The 17,920-nt window shown below is 54.4% G+C and overlaps 1 protein-coding gene across 1 annotated transcript in view; it reads right to left on the minus strand.

The window, feature by feature from the left end:
* The window catches only part of myo10l3 (myosin X, like 3), a 250,853-nt gene that overhangs the window by 94,057 nt on the left and 138,876 nt on the right, over positions 1-17,920 (minus strand). The window contains exon 21 of the mRNA XM_065019717.1: positions 6,848-6,954. Coding sequence (XP_064875789.1) covers positions 6,848-6,954 — 107 coding nt within the window. The remainder of the gene's footprint in view (positions 1-6,847; positions 6,955-17,920) is intronic.

A 17,920-nucleotide genomic window follows, 5' to 3' on the forward strand; every position in this document is an offset into this window, starting at 1 on the left:
ACTCTCCCCAGCCCTCTTGCCAGTCCCCTAGTCACTTTCCCCCAGCCCGCTTCCCAGTCCCCTAGTCACTCTCCCCCAGCCCTCCTAGTCACTCTCACCCAGCCCTCCTAGTCACTCTCACCCAGCCATCATCCCAGCCCCTAGTCACTCTCCCCCAGCCCTCTTTCCAGTCCCGTAGTCACCCCCCAGCCCTCTTTCCAGTCCCCTAGTCACTTTCCCCCAGCCCTCTTCTCTGTCCCCTAGTCACTCTCCCCCAGCCCTCCTAGTCACTCTCCCCAGCCCTCCTAGTCCCTCTCCCCCATCCCTCCTAGTCCCTCTCCCCCAGCCCCTCCCAGTCCCCTAGTCACTCTCCCCCAGCCCTCTTTCCAATCCCCTAGTCACTCTCCCCAGCCCTCTTTCCAGTCCCCTAGTCACTTCCCCCAGCCCTCTTCCCTGTCCCCTAGTCACTTTCCCCCAGCCCTCTTCCCTGTCCCCTAGTCACTTCCCCAGCCCTCTTCCCTGTCCCCTAGTCACTCTCCCCCAGCCCTCTTTTTCCAATCCCTAGTCACTCCCCCAGCCCTCTTTCCAGTCCCCTAGTCACTTTCCCCCAGCCCTCTTTCCAGTCCCCTAGTCACTCTCCCCCAGCCCTCTTCCCTGTCCCCTAGTCACTCTCCCCCAGCCCTCCTAGTCACTCTCCCCCAGCCCTCCTAGTCACTCTCCCCAGCCCTCCTAGTCACTCTCCCCCAGCCCTCCTAGTCACTCTCCCCCAGCCCTCCTAGTCACTCTCCCCAGCCCTCCTAGTCACTCTCACCCAGCCCTCCTAGTCACTCTCCCCCAGCCCTCCTAGTCCCCCTCTCCCCCAGCCCCAGCCCTCCTAGTACCTCTCCCCCAGCCCCAGCCCTCCTAGTACCTCTCCCCCAGCCCTCCTAGTCACTCTCCCCCAGCCCTCTTGCCAGTCCCCTAGTCCCTCTCCCCAGCCCTCCTAGTCACTCTCCCCAGCCCTCTTGCCAGTCCCCTAGTCCCTCTCCCCCAGCCCTCCTAGTCACTCTCCCCCAGCCCTCTTTCCAGTCCCCTAGTCCCTCTCCCCCAGCCCTCCTAGTCACTCTCTCCCCAGCCCTCTTGCCAGTCCCCTAGTCACTCTCCCCCAGCCCTCTTGCCAGTCCCCTAGTCACTTTCCCCCAGCCCGCTTCCCAGTCCCCTAGTCACTCTCCCCAGCCCTCCTAGTCACTCTCCCCCAGCCCTCTTAGACCATCTCCCCCAGCCCTCTTAGTCCCTCTCCCCCAGCCCTCCTAGTCCCTCTTCCCCAGCCCTCCTAGTCCCTCTCCCCAGCCCTCCTAGTCCCTCTCCCCCAGCCCTCCTAGTCCCTCTCCCCAGCCCTCCTAGTACCTCTCCCCCAGCCCTCCTAGTCACTCTCCCCCAGCCCTCTTGCCAGTCCCCTAGTCCCTCTCCCCCAGCCCTCCTAGTCACTCTCCCCAGCCCTCTTGCCAGTCCCTAGTCCCTCTCCCCCAGCCCTCCCTAGTCACTCTCCCCCAGCCCTCTTGCCAGCCCCCTAGTCACTCTCCCCCAGCCCTCTTGCCAGTCCCCTAGTCACTTTCCCCAGCCCTCTTCCCAGTCCCCTAGTCACTCTCCCCAGCCCTCCTAGTCACTCTCCCCCAGCCCTCCTAGTCCTCTCCCCAGCCCTCTTAGTCCCTCTCCCCCAGCCCTCTTAGTCCCTCTCCCCCAGCCCTCTTAGTCCCTCTCCCCAGCCCTCCTAGTCCCTCTCCCCCCAGCCCTCCTAGTCCCTCTCCCCTAGCCCTCCTAGTCCTCTCCCCAGCCCTCCCAGTCCCTTCGTCACTATCCCCCAGCCCTCCTAGTCACTCTCCAGCCCTCATCCCTACCCTAGTCCCTCCCCCAGCCCTCCTAGTCACTCTCCCCAGCCCTCATCCCCTCCTAGTCACTCTCCCCAGCCCTCTTGCCAGTCCCCTAGTCACTCTCCCCCAGCCCTCTTGCCAGTCCCCTAGTCACTTCCCCCAGCCCTCCCCAGCCCCTTCCCAGTCCCCTAGTCACTCTCCCCCAGCCCTCCTAGTCACTCTCCCCCAGCCCTCCTAGTCACTCTCCCCCAGCCCTCATCCCAATTCCCTAGTCACTCTCCCCCAGCCCAGTCCCTAGTCACTCTCCCCCAGCCCTCTTTCCAGTCCCCTAGTCACTTTCCCCCAGCCCCTTCCCTGTCCCCTAGTCACTCTCCCCCAGCCCTCTTCCCTGTCCCCTAGTCCCTCCCCCAGCCCTCCTAGTCACTCTCCGCCAGCCCTCCTAGTCCCTCTCCCCCAGCCCTCCTAGTCCCTCTCCCCCAGCCCTTCCCCAGTCCCTAGTCACTCTCAACCAGCCCCAGCCCTTTCCAGCCCTCCTAGTCACTCTCCCAGCCTCTCTTCCAGTCCCCTAGTCACTCTCCCCCAGCCCTTCCTGTCCCCTAGTCACTTTCCCCAGCCCTCTTCCCCAGTCCCCTAGTCACTCTCCCCCAGCCCCCTTTTCCAATCCCTAGTCACTCTCCCCCAGCCCTCTTCCAGTCCCCTAGTCACTTCTCCCCCAGCCCTCATCCCAGCCCTCCTAGTCCCTCTCCCCCAGCCCCCTAGTCACTCTCCCCAGCCCTCATCCCCCCCTAGTCACTCTCCCCCAGCCCTCTTCCAGTCCCCTAGTCACTCTCCCCAGCCCTCTTGCCAGTCCCCTAGTCACTCTCCCCCAGCTTCCCCCAGTCCCCTAGTCACTCTCCCCCAGCCCTCCTAGTCACTCTCCCCCAGCCCCCTAGTCTTCCCCAGCCCAGTCCCTAGTCACTCTCCCCCAGCCCTCCTTCCAGTCCCTAGTCACCCCCAGCCCTCTTTCCAGTCCCCTAGTCACTTTCCCCACTCTCCCCAGCCCCCTAGTCCTCTCCCCCAGCCCTCCTAGTCCCTCTCCAGCCCCAGCCCTCCTAGTCCCCTCCCCAGCCCTCCTAGTCCCTCTCCCCCAGCCCTCTTCCCAGTCCCCTAGTCACTCTCCCCCCAGCCCTCTTCCAGTCCCTCTCCCCAGCCCTCTTCCAGTCCCCTAGTCCTCTCCCCCAGCCCTCTAGTCCCTGTCCCCCAGTCACTTTCCCCCAGCCCTCTCCCCTGTCCCCTAGTCACTTCCCCCAGCCCTCTTAGTCCCTAGTCACTCTCCCCAGCCCTCTTTTCCAATCCCTAGTCACTCCCCCAGCCCTCTTTCCAGTCCCCTAGTCACTTTCCCCCAGCCCTCTTTCCAGTCCCCTAGTCACTCTCCCCCAGCCCTCCCTGTCCCCTAGTCACTCTCCCCAGCCCTCCTAGTCACTCTCTCCCAGCCCTCCTAGTCCTCTCCCCAGCCCTCCTAGTCCTCTCCCCCAGCCCTCCTAGTCACTCTCCCCCAGCCCTCCTAGTCACTCTCCCCCAGCCCTCCTAGTCCCCACCCAGCCCTCCTAGTCCCTCTCCCCCAGCCCTCCTAGTCCCTCTCCCCAGCCCCAGCCCTCCTAGTCCCTCCCCCCCCCAGCCCTCCTAGTACCTCTCCCCAGCCCTCCTAGTCACTCTCCCCCAGCCCTCCCAGTCCCCTAGTCCCTCTCCCCAGCCCTCCTAGTCACTCCCCCCCAGCCCCTAGTCCCTCTCCCCCAGTCCCCTAGTCCCTCTCCCCCAGCCCTCCTAGTCACTAGTCCTCCCCAGCCCTCTTTCCAGTCCCCTAGTCCCCTCTCCCCCAGCCCTCCTAGTCACTCTCCCCCAGCCCTCTTGCCAGTCCCCTAGTCACTCTCCCCCAGCCCTCTTGCCAGTCCCCTAGTCACTTTCCCCCAGCCCGCTTCCCAGTCCCCTAGTCACTCTCCCCCAGCCCTCCTAGTCACTCTCCCCCAGCCCTCTTAGACCCTCTCCCCCAGCCCTCTTAGTCCCTCTCCCCCAGCCCTCCTAGTCCCTCTTCCCCAGCCCTCCTAGTCCCTCTCCCCCAGCCCTCCTAGTCCCTCTCCCCCAGCCCTCCTAGTCCCTCTCCCCCAGCCCTCCTAGTCTCCCCCAGCCCTCCTAGTCACTCTCCCCAGCCCTCTTGCCAGTCCCCTAGTCCTCTCCCCCAGCCCTCCTAGTCACTCTCCCCCAGCCCTCTTGCCAGTCCCTAGTCCCTCTCCCCAGCCCTCCTAGTCACTCTCCCCCAGCCCTCTTGCCAGTCCCCTAGTCACTCTCCCCCAGCCCTCTTGCCAGTCCCCTAGTCACTTTCCCCAGCCCTCTTCCCAGTCCCCTAGTCACTCTCCCCCAGCCCTCCTAGTCACTCTCCCCCAGCCCTCTTAGTCCCTCTCCCCCAGCCCTCTTAGTCCCTCTCCCCAGCCCTCTTAGTCCCTCTCCCCCAGCCCTCTTAGTCCCTCTCCCCAGCCCTCCTAGTCCCTCTCCCCCAGCCCTCCTAGTCCCTCTCCCCTAGCCCTCCTAGTCCCTCTCCCCAGCCCTCCTAGTCCCTCTCCCCAGCCCTCCTAGTCCCTCTCCCCTAGTCCCTCTCCCCAGCCCTCCTCGTCGCCCTCCTAGTACCTCTCTCCCCAGCCCTCCTAGTCCCTCTCCCCCAGCCCTCCTAGTCCCTCTCCCCAGCCCTCCTAGTCCCTCTCCCCAGCCCTCCTAGTCCCTCTCCCCCAGCCCTCCTAGTCACTCTCCCCCAGCCCTCTTGCCAGTCCCCTAGTCCCTCTCCCCCAGCCCTCCTAGTCACTCTCCCCCAGCCCTCTTGCCAGTCCCCTAGTCCCTCTCCCCCAGCCCTCCTAGTCACTCTCCCCCAGCCCTCTTGCCAGTCCCCCTAGTCACTCTCCCCCAGCCCTCTTGCCAGTCCCCTAGTCACTTTCCCCCAGCCCGCTTCCCAGTCCCCTAGTCACTCTCCCCCAGCCCTCCTAGTCCTCTCCCCAGCCCTCTTAGTCCCTCTCCCCAGCCCTCTTAGTCCCTCTCCCCCAGCCCTCTTAGTCCCTCTCCCCAGCCCTCTTAGTCCCTCTCCCCCAGCCCTCTTAGTCCCTCTCCCCCAGCCCTCCTAGTCCCTCTCCCCTAGCCCTCCTAGTCCCTCTCCCCAGCCCTCCTAGTCCCTCTCCCCTAGCCCTCCTAGTCCCTCTCCCCCAGCCCTCCTAGTCCCTCTCCCCCAGCCCTCTTCCCAGTCCCCTAGTCACTCTCCCCCAGCCCTCTTTCCAATCCCGTAGTCACTCCCCCAGCCCTCTTTCCAGTCCCTAGTCACTTTCCCCCAGCCCCTTCCCTGTCCCCTAGTCACTTTCCCCCAGCCCTCTTCCCTGTCCCCTAGTCACTTTCCCCAGCCCTCTTCCCTAGTCACTCTCCCCCAGCCCTCTTTTCCAAACCCGTAGTCACTCCCCCAGCCCTCTTCCAGTCCCCTAGTCACTTTCCCCAGCCCTCTTTCCAGTCCCCTAGTCACTCTCCCCAGCCCTCTTCCCTGTCCCCTAGTCACTCTCCCCCAGCCCTCCTAGTCACTCTCTCCCAGCCCTCCTAGTCACTCTCCCCCAGCCCTCCTAGTCACTCTCCCCCAGCCCTCCTAGTCACTCTCCCCAGCCCTCCTAGTCACTCTCCCCCAGCCCCTAGTCACTCTCCCCCAGCCCTCCTAGTCACTCTCACCCAGCCCTCCTAGTCACTCTCCCCCAGCCCTCCTAGTCCCTCTCCCCCAGCCCCAGCCCTCCTAATACCTCTCCCCAGCCCCAGCCCTCCTAATACCTCTCCCCCAGCCCTCCTAGTCACTCTCCCCCAGCCCTCCTAGTCACTCTCCCCCAGCCCTCTTGCCAGTCCCCTAGTCCCTCTCCCCAGCCCTCCTAGTCACTCTCCCCCAGCCCTCTTGCCAGTCCCCTAGTCCCTCTCCCCCAGCCCTCCTAGTCACTCTCCCCCAGCCCTCTTTCCAGTCCCTAGTCCCTCTCCCCCAGCCCTCCTAGTCACTCTCCCCAACCCTCTTGCCAGTCCCCTAGTCACTCTCCCCCAGCCCTCTTGCCAGTCCCCTAGTCACTTTCCCCAGCCCGCTTCCCAGTCCCTAGTCACTCTCCCCAGCCCTCCTAGTCACCTCCCCAGCCCTCTAGACCCTCTCCCCAGCCCTCTTAGTCCCTCTCCCCCAGCCCTCCTAGTCCCTCTTCCCCAGCCCTCCTAGTCACTCTCACCCAGCCCTCCTAGTCCTCTCCCCAGCCCTCCTAGTCCCTCTCCCCCAGCCCTCCTAGTACCCTCCCCCAGCCCTCCTAGTCACTCTCCCCCAGCCCTCTTGCCAGTCCCCTAGTCCCTCTCCCCCAGCCCTCCTAGTCACTCTCCCCCAGCCCTCTTGCCAGTCCCTAGTCCCTCTCCCCCAGCCCTCCTAGTCACTCTCCCCCAGCCCTCTTGCCAGTCCCCTAGTCACTCTCTCCCAGCCCTCTTGCCAGTCCCCTAGTCACTTTCCCCCAGCCCGCTTCCCAGTCCCTAGTCACTCTCCCCCAGCCCTCCTAGTCCCTCTCCCCCAGCCCTCTTAGTCCCTCTCCCCAGCCCTCTTAGTCCCTCTCCCCAGCCCTCTTAGTCCCTCTCCCCCAGCCCTCTTAGTCCCTCTCCCCAGCCCTCCTAGTCCCTCTCCCCAGCCCTCCTAGTCCCTCTCCCCCAGCCCCTCCTAGTCCCTCTCCCCCAGCCCTCCTAGTCCCTCTCCCCCAGCCCTCCTAGTCCCCTCTCCCCAGCCCTCCTAGTCCCTCTCCCCCAGCCTCCTCGTCAGCCCTCTAGTCCCTCTCAGCCCCAGCCCTCCTAGTCCCTCTCCCCAGCCCTCCTAGTCCCTCTCCCCCAGCCCTCCTAGTCCCTCTCCCCCAGCCCTCCTAGTCCCTCTCCCCCAGCCCTCCTAGTCCCTCTCCCCCAGCCCTCCTAGTCCCTCTCCCCCAGCCCTCCTAGTCCCTCCCCCCAGCAGTACTCACCTTGCCACATAGCTGAGTATGTGTGCCCGGATCACCATGCCCGCCTGTCTCCGCACCACTTCCCTCTCCTTCTCCAGCCGGTGTTCCAGCTCTTCCTTCAGGAACACCTGCAAGACATGACGCGCGGCACGGCCAGTCAGAGATAGGGATGGAGGTTAGGTCCGCACGGCCGGCACGGCACGGCCCGGCCCACACGGCACGGCCAGGCAGAGAGAGGGATGGAGGTTAGTTCCTGTAGGGTAGTTAGTTATTCTTGAGAAGGTCTGAATGCAGTCCGTTTAAGCACAGCTGTTTGCTGCAGAGCTCCTAGCTGTTAGCTACGCTTCCCTGCCAGCTACTCTCACTGCTAGCTACCCTTCACTGCTAGCTACCCTTCCCTGCTAGCTACCCTTCACTGCTAGCTACTCTTCACTGCTAGCTACCCTTCACTGCTAGCTACCCTTCCCTGCTAGCTACTCTTCCCTGCTAGCTACTCTTCCCTGCTAGCTACTCTTCCCTGCTAGCTACTCTTCCCTGCTAGCTACTCTCCCCTGCTAGCTACTCTTCCCTGCTACTCTCACTGTTAGCTACTCTTCCCTGCTACTCTTCCTCTCTCTGGGATAAGTCCTCTTGATAAGGACTGGGACCGACCGGTGCTGGTTTCAGCTACTCTGACAGAGCTATAGCTACTTTCCTGGCTATTCTCCCTGACAGTCACTGCAGAGAGCCCAGCGGAACACTATGACGGTGCTGCTACTGCAAAGAGTCAGTGTTGTGTTGTTAGTCCCACAGCTAACATCCTGTCTGTGTTCTGGCTCTCTGGCTTCTTACTGATTACTAAGGGAGAGACAGGAGGGGAGGAGGCAGGGCGAGAGAGAGAGAGAGGAGGAGGCAGGGCGAGAGAGAGAGAGAGGAGGAGGCAGGGCGAGAGAGAGAGAGAGGAGGAGGCAGGGCGAGAGAGAGAGAGAGAGAGGAGGAGGAGAGAGAGAGAGAGAGAGGAGGAGGCAGGGAGAGAGAGAGAGAGGAGGAGGCAGGGAGAGAGAGAGAGAGGAGGAGGAGGCAGAGGAGAGAGGAGGAGGCAGAGAGAGAGAGAGGAGGAGGCAGGGAGAGAGAGAGAGGAGGAGGCAGGGAGAGAGAGAGAGGAGGAGGCAGGGAGAGAGAGAGGAGGAGGCAGGGATAGAGAGAGAGGAGGAGGCAGGGATAGAGAGAGGAGGAGGAGGCAGGGAGAGAGAGAGAGGAGGAGGCAGGGAGAGAGAGAGAGAGAGAGAGGAGGAGGCAGGGAGAGAGAGAGAGAGAGGAGGAGGCAGGGGAGAGAGAGAGAGGAGGAGGCAGGGGAGAGAGAGAGAGGAGGAGGCAGGGAGAGAGAGAGAGAGAGGAGGAGGCAGGGAGAGAGAGAGGAAGAGGCAGGGAGAGAGAGAGAGGAGGAGGCAGGGAGAGAGAGAGAGGAGGAGGCAGGGAGAGAGAGAGAGGAGGAGGCAGGAGAGAGAGAGAGGAGGAGGCAGGGAGAGAGAGAGGAGAGAGAGAGAGAGAGAGAGAGAGAGAGAGAGGAGAGAGAGAGAGAGAGGAGGAGGCAGAGAGAGAGAGAGAGAGAGGAGGAGGCAGGGAGAGAGAGAGAGGAGGAGGCAGAGAGAGAGAGAGAGAGAGGAGGAGGCAGGGAGGGAGAGGAGGAGGCAGGGAGAGAGAGAGAGAGGAGGAGGCAGGGAGAGAGAGAGAGAGGAGGAGGCAGGGGAGAGAGAGAGAGGAGGAGGCAGGGGAGAGAGAGAGAGAGGAGGAGGAGGCAGGGCGAGAGAGAGAGAGGAGGAGGCAGGGAGAGAGAGAGAGAGGAGGCAGGGAGAGAGAGAGAGGAGGAGGCAGGGAGAGAGAGGGAGGAGGCAGGGAGAGAGAGAGGAGGGAGGCAGGGAGAGAGAGAGAGAGAGGAGGAGGCAGGGAGGGAGAGAGAGGAGGAGGCAGGGAGAGAGAGAGAGAGGAGGAAGCAGGGGAGAGAGAGAGAGGAGGAGGCAGGGAGAGAGAGAGAGGAGGAGGCAGGGAGAGAGAGAGAGGAGGAGGCAGGGAGAGAGAGAGGAGGAGGAGGGAGAGAGAGAGAGGAGGAGGCAGGGAGAGAGAGAGAGAGAGAGAGAGAGGAGGAGGCAGGGAGAGAGAGAGAGGAGGAGGCAGGGAGAAAGAGAGAGGAGGAGGCAGGGAGAGAGAGAGAGAGGAGGAGGCAGGGAGAGAGAGAGAGAGGAGGAGGCAGGGGAGAGAGAGAGGAAGAGGCAGGGAGAGAGAGAGAGGAGGAGGCAGGAGAGAGAGAGAGGAGGAGGCAGGGAGAGAGAGAGAGGAGGAGGCAGGGAGAGAGAGAGAGGAGGAGGCAGGGGAGAGAGAGAGAGAGAGAGAGAGAGAGAGAGAGAGAGAGAGAGAGAGAGGAGGAGGCAGAGAGAGAGAGAGAGAGAGGAGGAGGCAGGAGAGAGAGAGGAGGAGGCAGGGGAGAGAGAGAGAGAGAGAGGAGGATGCAGGGAGAGAGAGGAGGAGGCAGGGAGAGAGAGAGAGAGAGGAGGCAGGGAGAGAGAGGAGGCAGGGAGAGAGAGAGAGAGAGAGGAGGCAGGGAGAGAGAGAGAGAGAGGAGGAGGCAGGGAGAGAGAGAGAGAGAGGAGGCAGGGAGAGAGAGAGAGAGGAGGCAGGGAGAGAGAGAGAGAGAGGAGGAGGCAGGGAGAGAGAGATAGAGAGGAGGAGGCAGAGAGAGAGAGAGAGAGAGAGAGAGGAGGAGGCAGAGAGAGAGAGAGAGGAGGAGGCAGGGAGAGAGAGAGAGGAGGAGGCAGGGAGAGAGAGAGAGAGAGAGAGAGAGAGAGGAGGAGGCAGGGAGAGAGAGAGGAGGAGGCAGGGAGAGAGAGAGAGAGGAGGAGGCAGGGAGAGAGAGAGAGAGAGAGGAGGCAGGGAGAGAGAGAGAGAGAGGAGGAGGCAGGGAGAGAGAGAGAGAGAGAGGAGGAGGCAGGGAGAGAGAGAGAGAGAGAGGAGGAGGCAGGGAGAGAGAGAGAGAGAGAGGAGGCAGGGAGAGAGAGAGAGGAGGAGGCAGGGAGAGAGAGAGAGAGAGAGAGAGGAGGAGGCAGGGAGGGAGAGAGAGAGGAGGAGGCAGGGAGAGAGAGAGAGAGAGAGGAGGCAGGGAGAGAGAGAGGAGGAGGAGGCAGGGAGAGAGAGAGAGAGAGAGGAGGCAGGGAGAGAGAGAGAGGAGGAGGAGGCAGGGAGAGAGAGAAAGAAAGAGACAGACTGGTTGGGTTGGGAGGTGCACAGGCAGAGAGAGAGATTGAAATTGAAAGGGAGAGACACTAGAGGGGAGGGGAGGGGCGGGGATGGCACTCCGCCAAGAGCAGACCATTCCCCTCCTCCCATGAAAGAGCATTCCACTGGGTCTAGATAAGCTTCCCTGACTGAAAACTGCAGGTTTATCAGCTCCTGTTAACTGGGCCAGATGTTCCAGTAATCACAGTCACACAGCTGCAGCCCTGCTACTCCCACCCTGCTCTCCCCCACACTGCCCCCCCCATACCTGCTCCCTCCAGCCCTTATCCCCCGCCCGCTCCCCCCCACTCTGCTCCCCCAGGCCTGCTCCCCCAGCCCTCTACCCCCCAACCCTCTTCTCTGTCCCATCCCCACCCCCACCCCTCTTCTCTATCCCATCCCCCATCCCCTGTCCCATCCCCATCCCCACCCCCACCCCTGTTCTCTGTCCCATCCCCACCCCCTCCCCTCTATCCCATCCCCCATCCCCACCCCCACCCCTGTTCTCTGTCCCATACCCACCCCTCCCTCTATCCCATCCCCCCTCCCCTGTCCCACCCCACCCCCACCCCTGTTCTCTGTCCCATCCCCCTCCCCTGTCCCATCCCCCCCCCTACCCTGTCCCATCCCCCTCCCCTGTCCCATCCCCATCCCCACCCCCACCCCTGTTCTCTGTCCCACCCCCTCCCCTGTCCCACCCCCACCCCCGTTCTCGGTCCCATCCCCCCTCCCCTGTCCCATCCCCCTCCCCTGTCCCATCCCCACCCCCGTTCTCTGTCCCATCCCCCCTCCCCTGTCCCATCCCCACCCCCAACCCTCTTCTCTATCCCCACCCCCTGTCCCATCCCCCCCTCCCCTGTCCCATCCCCCACCCCCAACCCCTGTCCCATCCCCACCCCCTGTCCCATCCCCCTCCCTGTCCCATCCCCTGTCCCATCCCCATCCCCATCCCCATCCCCCCGTTCTCTGTCCCATCCCCCCTCCCCTGTCCCATCCCCCTCCCCTGTCCCATCCCCACCCCCCGTCCCATCCCCACCCCCAACCCTCTTCTCTATCCCCACCCCCTGTCCCATCCCCACCCCCTGTCCCATCCCCACCCCTACCCTCCTCCCCTGTCCCATCCCCACCCCCTGTCCCATCCCCACCCCCTACCCTCTTCTCTGTCCCATCCCCCTCCTCACCTGTCCCATCCCCATCCCCCCCTGTCCCATCCCCACCCCCTACCCTCTTCTCTATCCCACCCCCCAGCTCCCCAACCCTCTTCTCTATCCCACCCCCAGCTCCCCACAACCCTCTTCTCTATCCCATCCCCATCCCAGCTCCCCAACCCTCTTCTCTATCCCATCCCCATCCCCAGCTCCTGTTTCTCCTCTACACTTTCCGAGTCGCAGAGAGGAAGCTCCCTGGACAACATCCTTCCTTCCCACATCCGATGCTGCCACCCTACCATGTGGTCCTAGCTTCCTCATCACACAATCAGACATGGATATAATTAGACTGTTTCTACACAGGAAATGCAATCCCAACCTCTACTTTCAAACCCACCTGACTTTCCTAACTTTAACCACAAAAATATGGCACTGATAACCAAAACACTAACGCACAAAGGCACAACACATAATTGTGGGCACTAACATTACACTGTCAAACTACCACTACATTACACTGTCAATAAACTACCACTACATTACACGGTCAATAAACTACCACTACATTACACGGTCAATAAACTACCACTACATTACACTGTCAATAAACTACCACTACATTACACAGTCAATAAACTACCACTATATTACAGGGTCAATAAACTACCACTACATTACACGGTCAATAAACTACCACTACATTACACGGTCAATAAACTACCACTACAGGGTCAATAAACTACCACTACATTACAGGGTCAATAAACTACCACTACATTACAGGGTCAATAAACTACCACTACAGGGTCAATAAACTACCACTACAGGGTCAATAAACTACCACTACAGGGTCAATAAACTACCACTACATTACACGGTCAATAAACTACCACTACATTACACGGTCAATAAACTACCACTACAGGGTCAACAAACTACCAACTACATTACACGGTCAATAAACTACCACTACATTACACGGTCAATAAACTACCACTACATTACACAGTCAATAAACTACCACTACACGGTCAATAAACTACCACTACATTACACGGTCAATAAACTACCACTACACGGTCAATAAACTACCACTACATTACACGGTCAATAAACTACCACTACATTACACGGTCAATAAACTACCACTACAGGGTCAATAAACGACCCCTACATTACACGGTCAATAAACTACCACTACAGGGTCAATAAACTACCACTACATTACACAGTCAATAAACTACCACTACACGGTCAATAAACTACCACTACATTACACGGTCAATAAACTACCACTACACGGTCAATAAACTACCACTACATTACACGGTCAATAAACTACCACTACATTACAGGGTCAATAAACTACCACTACATTACACGGTCAATAAACTACCACTACATTACACGGTCAATAAACTACCACTACATTACACTGTCAATAAACTACCACTACAGGGTCAATAAACTACCACTACAGGGTCAAATAAACTACCACTACATTACACGGTCAATAAACTACCACTACATTACACGGTCAATAAACTACCACTACAGGGTCAATAAACTACCACTACAGGGTCAATAAACTACCACCACAGGGTCAATAAACTACCACTACATTACACGGTCAATAAACTACCACTACAGGGTCAATAAACTACCACTACATTACACGGTCAATAAACTACCACTACAGGGTCAACAAACTACCAACTACATTACACGGTCAATAAACTACCACTACATTACACAGTCAATAAACTACCACTACATTACACAGTCAATAAACTACCACTACATTACACGGTCAATAAACTACCACTACAGGGTCAATAAACTACCAACTACATTACACGGTCAATAAACTACCACTACAGGGTCAACAAACTACCAACTACATTACACGGTCAATAAACTACCACTACATTACACAGTCAATAAACTACCACTACATTACACGGTCAATAAACTACCACTACAGGGTCAACAAACAACCACTACATTACAGGGTCAATAAACTACCACTACACGGTCAACAAACTACCACTACAGGGTCAATAAACTACCACTACATTACAGGGTCAATAAACTACCACTACATTACAGGGTCAATAAACTACCACTACAGGGTCAATAAACTACCACTACATTACACTGTCAAACTACCACTACATTACACGGTCAATAAACTACCACTACATTACACGGTCAATAAACTACCATTACATTACACGGTCAATAAACTACCACTACAGGGTCAATAAACTACCACTACATTACACTGTCAAAGTACCACTACATTACAGGGTCAATAAACTACCACTACATTACAGGGTCAATAAACTACCACTACATTACACTGTCAATAAACTACCACTACAGGGTCAATAAACTACCACTACATTACAGGGTCAATAAACTACCACTACAGGGTCAATAAACTACCACTACATTACAGGGTCAATAAACTACCACTACATTACACGGTCAATAAACTACCACTACATTACACGGTCAATAAACTACCACTACATTACACGGTCAATAAACTACCATTACATTACACAGTCAATAAACTACCACTACATTACAGGGTCAATAAACTACCACTACAGGGTCAATAAACTACCACTACAGGGTCAATAAACTACCACTACATTACACGGTCAATAAACTACCACTACATTACACGGTCAATAAACTACCACTACATTACAGGGTCAATAAACTACCACTACAGGGTCAATAAACTACCACTACAGGATCAATAAACTACCACTACATTACACAGTCAATAAACTACCACTACATTACACGGTTAATAAACTACCACTACACGGTCAATAAACTACCACTACATTACAGGGTCAATAAACTACCACTACAGGGTCAACAAACTACCACTACATTACACGGTCAATAAACTACCACTACAGGGTCAATAAACTACCACTACATTACACGGTTAATAAACTACCACTACAGGGTCAATAAACTACCACTACATTACACGGTCAATAAACTACCACTACAGGGTCAACAAACTACCACTACAGGGTCAATAAACTACCACTACATTACACAGTCAATAAACTACCACTACAGGGTCAATAAACTACCACTACATTACAGGGTCAATAAACTACCACTACATTACAGGGTCAATAAACTACCACTACAGGGTCAATAAACTACCACTACATTACACTGTCAAACTACCACTACATTACACGGTCAATAAACTACCACTACATTACACGGTCAATAAACTACCATTACATTACACGGTCAATAAACTACCACTACAGGGTCAATAAACTACCACTACATTACACTGTCAAAGTACCACTATATTACACGGTCAATAAACTACCACTACATTACAGGGTCAATAAACTACCACTACATTACACGGTTAATAAACTACATTACACGGTCAATAAACTACCACTACATTACACGGTCAATAAACTACCACTACATTACACTGTCAATAAACTACCACTACAGGGTCAATAAACTACCACTACATTACAGGGTCAATAAACTACCACTACAGGGTCAATAAACTACCACTACAAGGTCAATAAACTACCACTACATTACAGGGTCAATAAACTACCACTACATTACAGGGTCAATAAACTACCACTACAGGGTCAATAAACTACCACTACATTACACTGTCAAACTACCACTACATTACACGGTCAATAAACTACCATTACATTACACAGTCAATAAACTACCACTACATTACAGGGTCAATAAACTACCACTACAGGGTCAATAAACTACCACTACAGGGTCAATAAACTACCACTACATTACACGGTCAATAAACTACCACTACATTACAGGGTCAATAAACTACCACTACAGGGTCAATAAACTACCACTACAGGGTCAATAAACTACCACTACATTACACAGTCAATAAACTACCACTACATTACACGGTCAATAAACTACCACTACACGGTCAATAAACTACCACTACATTACAGGGTCAATAAACTACCACTACATTACACGGTTAATAAACTACCACTACAGGGTCAATAAACTACCACTACATTACACGGTCAATAAACTACCACTACAGGGTCAACAAACTACCACTACAGGGTCAATAAACTACCACTACATTACACAGTCAATAAACTACCACTACAGGGTCAATAAACTACCACTACATTACAGGGTCAATAAACTACCACTACATTACACTGTCAAACTACCACTACATTACACGGTCAATAAACTACCACTACATTACACGGTCAATAAACTACCACTACATTACACGGTCAATAAACTACCACTACATTACACGGTCAATAAACTACCATTACATTACACAGTCAATAAACTACCACTACATTACAGGGTCAATAAACTACCACTACATTACAGGGTCAATAAACTACCACTACAGGGTCAATAAACTACCACTACATTACACGGTCAATAAACTACCACTACATTATACGGTCAATAAACTACCACTACATTACAGGGTCAATAAACTACCACTACATTACAGGGTCAATAAACTACCACTACAGGGTCAATAAACTACCACTACAGGGTCAATAAACTACCACTACATTACACAGTCAATAAACTACCACTACATTACACAGTCAATAAACTACCACTACATTACACGGTCAATAAACTACCACTACATTACAGGGTCAATAAACTACCACTACATTACAGGGTCAACAAACTACCACTACATTACACGGTCAATAAACTACCACTACATTACACGGTCAATAAACTACCACTACAGGGTCAATAAACTACCACTACATTACACGGTCAATAAACTACCACTACAGGGTCAATAAACTACCACTACATTACACGGTCAATAAACTACCACTACACGGTCAATAAACTACCACTACACGGTCAATAAACTACCACTACATTACACGGTCAATAAACTACCACTACATTACACGGTCAATAAACTACCACTACATTACACGGTCAATAAATTACCACTACATTACACGGTCAATAAACTACCACTACATTACAGGGTCAATAAACTACCACTACATTACAGGGTCAATAAACTACCACTACATTACACGGTCAATAAACTACCACTACACGGTCAATAAACTACCACTACACGGTCAATAAACTACCACTACATTACACTGTCAATAAACTACCACTACACGGTCAATAAACTACCACTACATTACACGGTCAATAAACTACCACTACACGGTCAATAAACTACCACTACATTACACAGTCAATAAACTACCACTACATTACACGGTCAATAAACTACCACTACATTACACGGTCAATAAACTACCACTACATTACACGGTCAATAAACTACCACTACATTACACAGTCAATAAACTACCACTACAGGGTCAATAAACTACCACTACATTACACGGTCAATAAACTACCACTACAGGGTCAATAAACTACCACTACATTACACAGTCAATAAACTACCACTACACGGTCAATAAACTACCACTACATTACACGGTCAATAAACTACCACTACATTACACGGTCAATAAACTACCACTACATTACACGGTCAATAAACTACCACTACATTACACAGTCAATAAACTACCACTACATTACAGGGTCAATAAACTACCACTACATTACACTGTCAATAAACTACCACTACAGGGTCAATAAACTACCACTACAGGGTCAAATAAACTACCACTACATTACACGGTCAATAAACTACCACTACAGGGTCAATAAACTACCACTACAGGGTCAATAAACTACCACCACAGGGTCAATAAACTACCACTACATTACACGGTCAATAAACTACCACTACATTACACAGTCAATAAACTACCACTACATTACAGGGTCAATAAACTACCACTACATTACAGGGTCAATAAACTACCACTACATTACAGGGTCAATAAACTACCACTACATTACACGGTCAATAAACTACCACTACATTACACAGTCAATAAACTACCACTACAGGGTCAATAAACTACCACTACACTGTCATTAAACTACCACTAGATTACACGGTCAATAAACTACCACTACAGGGTCAATAAACTACCACTACATGGTCAATAAACTACCATTACACTGTCAATAAACTACCACTACATTACACTGTCAATAAACTACCACTACATTACACTGTCAATAAACTACCACTACATTACACGGTCAATAAACTACCACTACAGGGTCAATAAACTACCACTACAGGGTCAATAAACTACCACTACACGGTCAATAAACTACCACTACATTACACGGTCAATAAACTACCACTACATTACAGGGTCAATAAACTACCACTACATTACACGGTCAATAAACTGCCACTATATTACACGGTCAATAAACTACCACTACATTACAGGGTCAATAAACACCACTACAGGGTCAACAAACTACCACTACAGGGTCACTAGGGTAGCCTAGTGGTTAGAGCGTTGGACTAGTAACTGGAAGGTTACAAGTTCAAATCCCCGAGCTGACAAGGCACAAATCTGTCGTTCTGTCGTTCTGCCCCTGAACAGGAATTTGTTTTTAACTGACCTGACTAGTTAAATAAAGGTTAAATAAAGTAAAAATCACTCTGGGGGTTCCACACACACAGACCACCAGTCATGTCCTCTAATCCACATATGGACTCTCT

Source organism: Oncorhynchus nerka, linkage group LG1, assembly GCF_034236695.1.
Source record: "Oncorhynchus nerka isolate Pitt River linkage group LG1, Oner_Uvic_2.0, whole genome shotgun sequence".
In the NCBI taxonomy this organism is placed as follows: Eukaryota; Metazoa; Chordata; class Actinopteri; order Salmoniformes; family Salmonidae; genus Oncorhynchus; species Oncorhynchus nerka.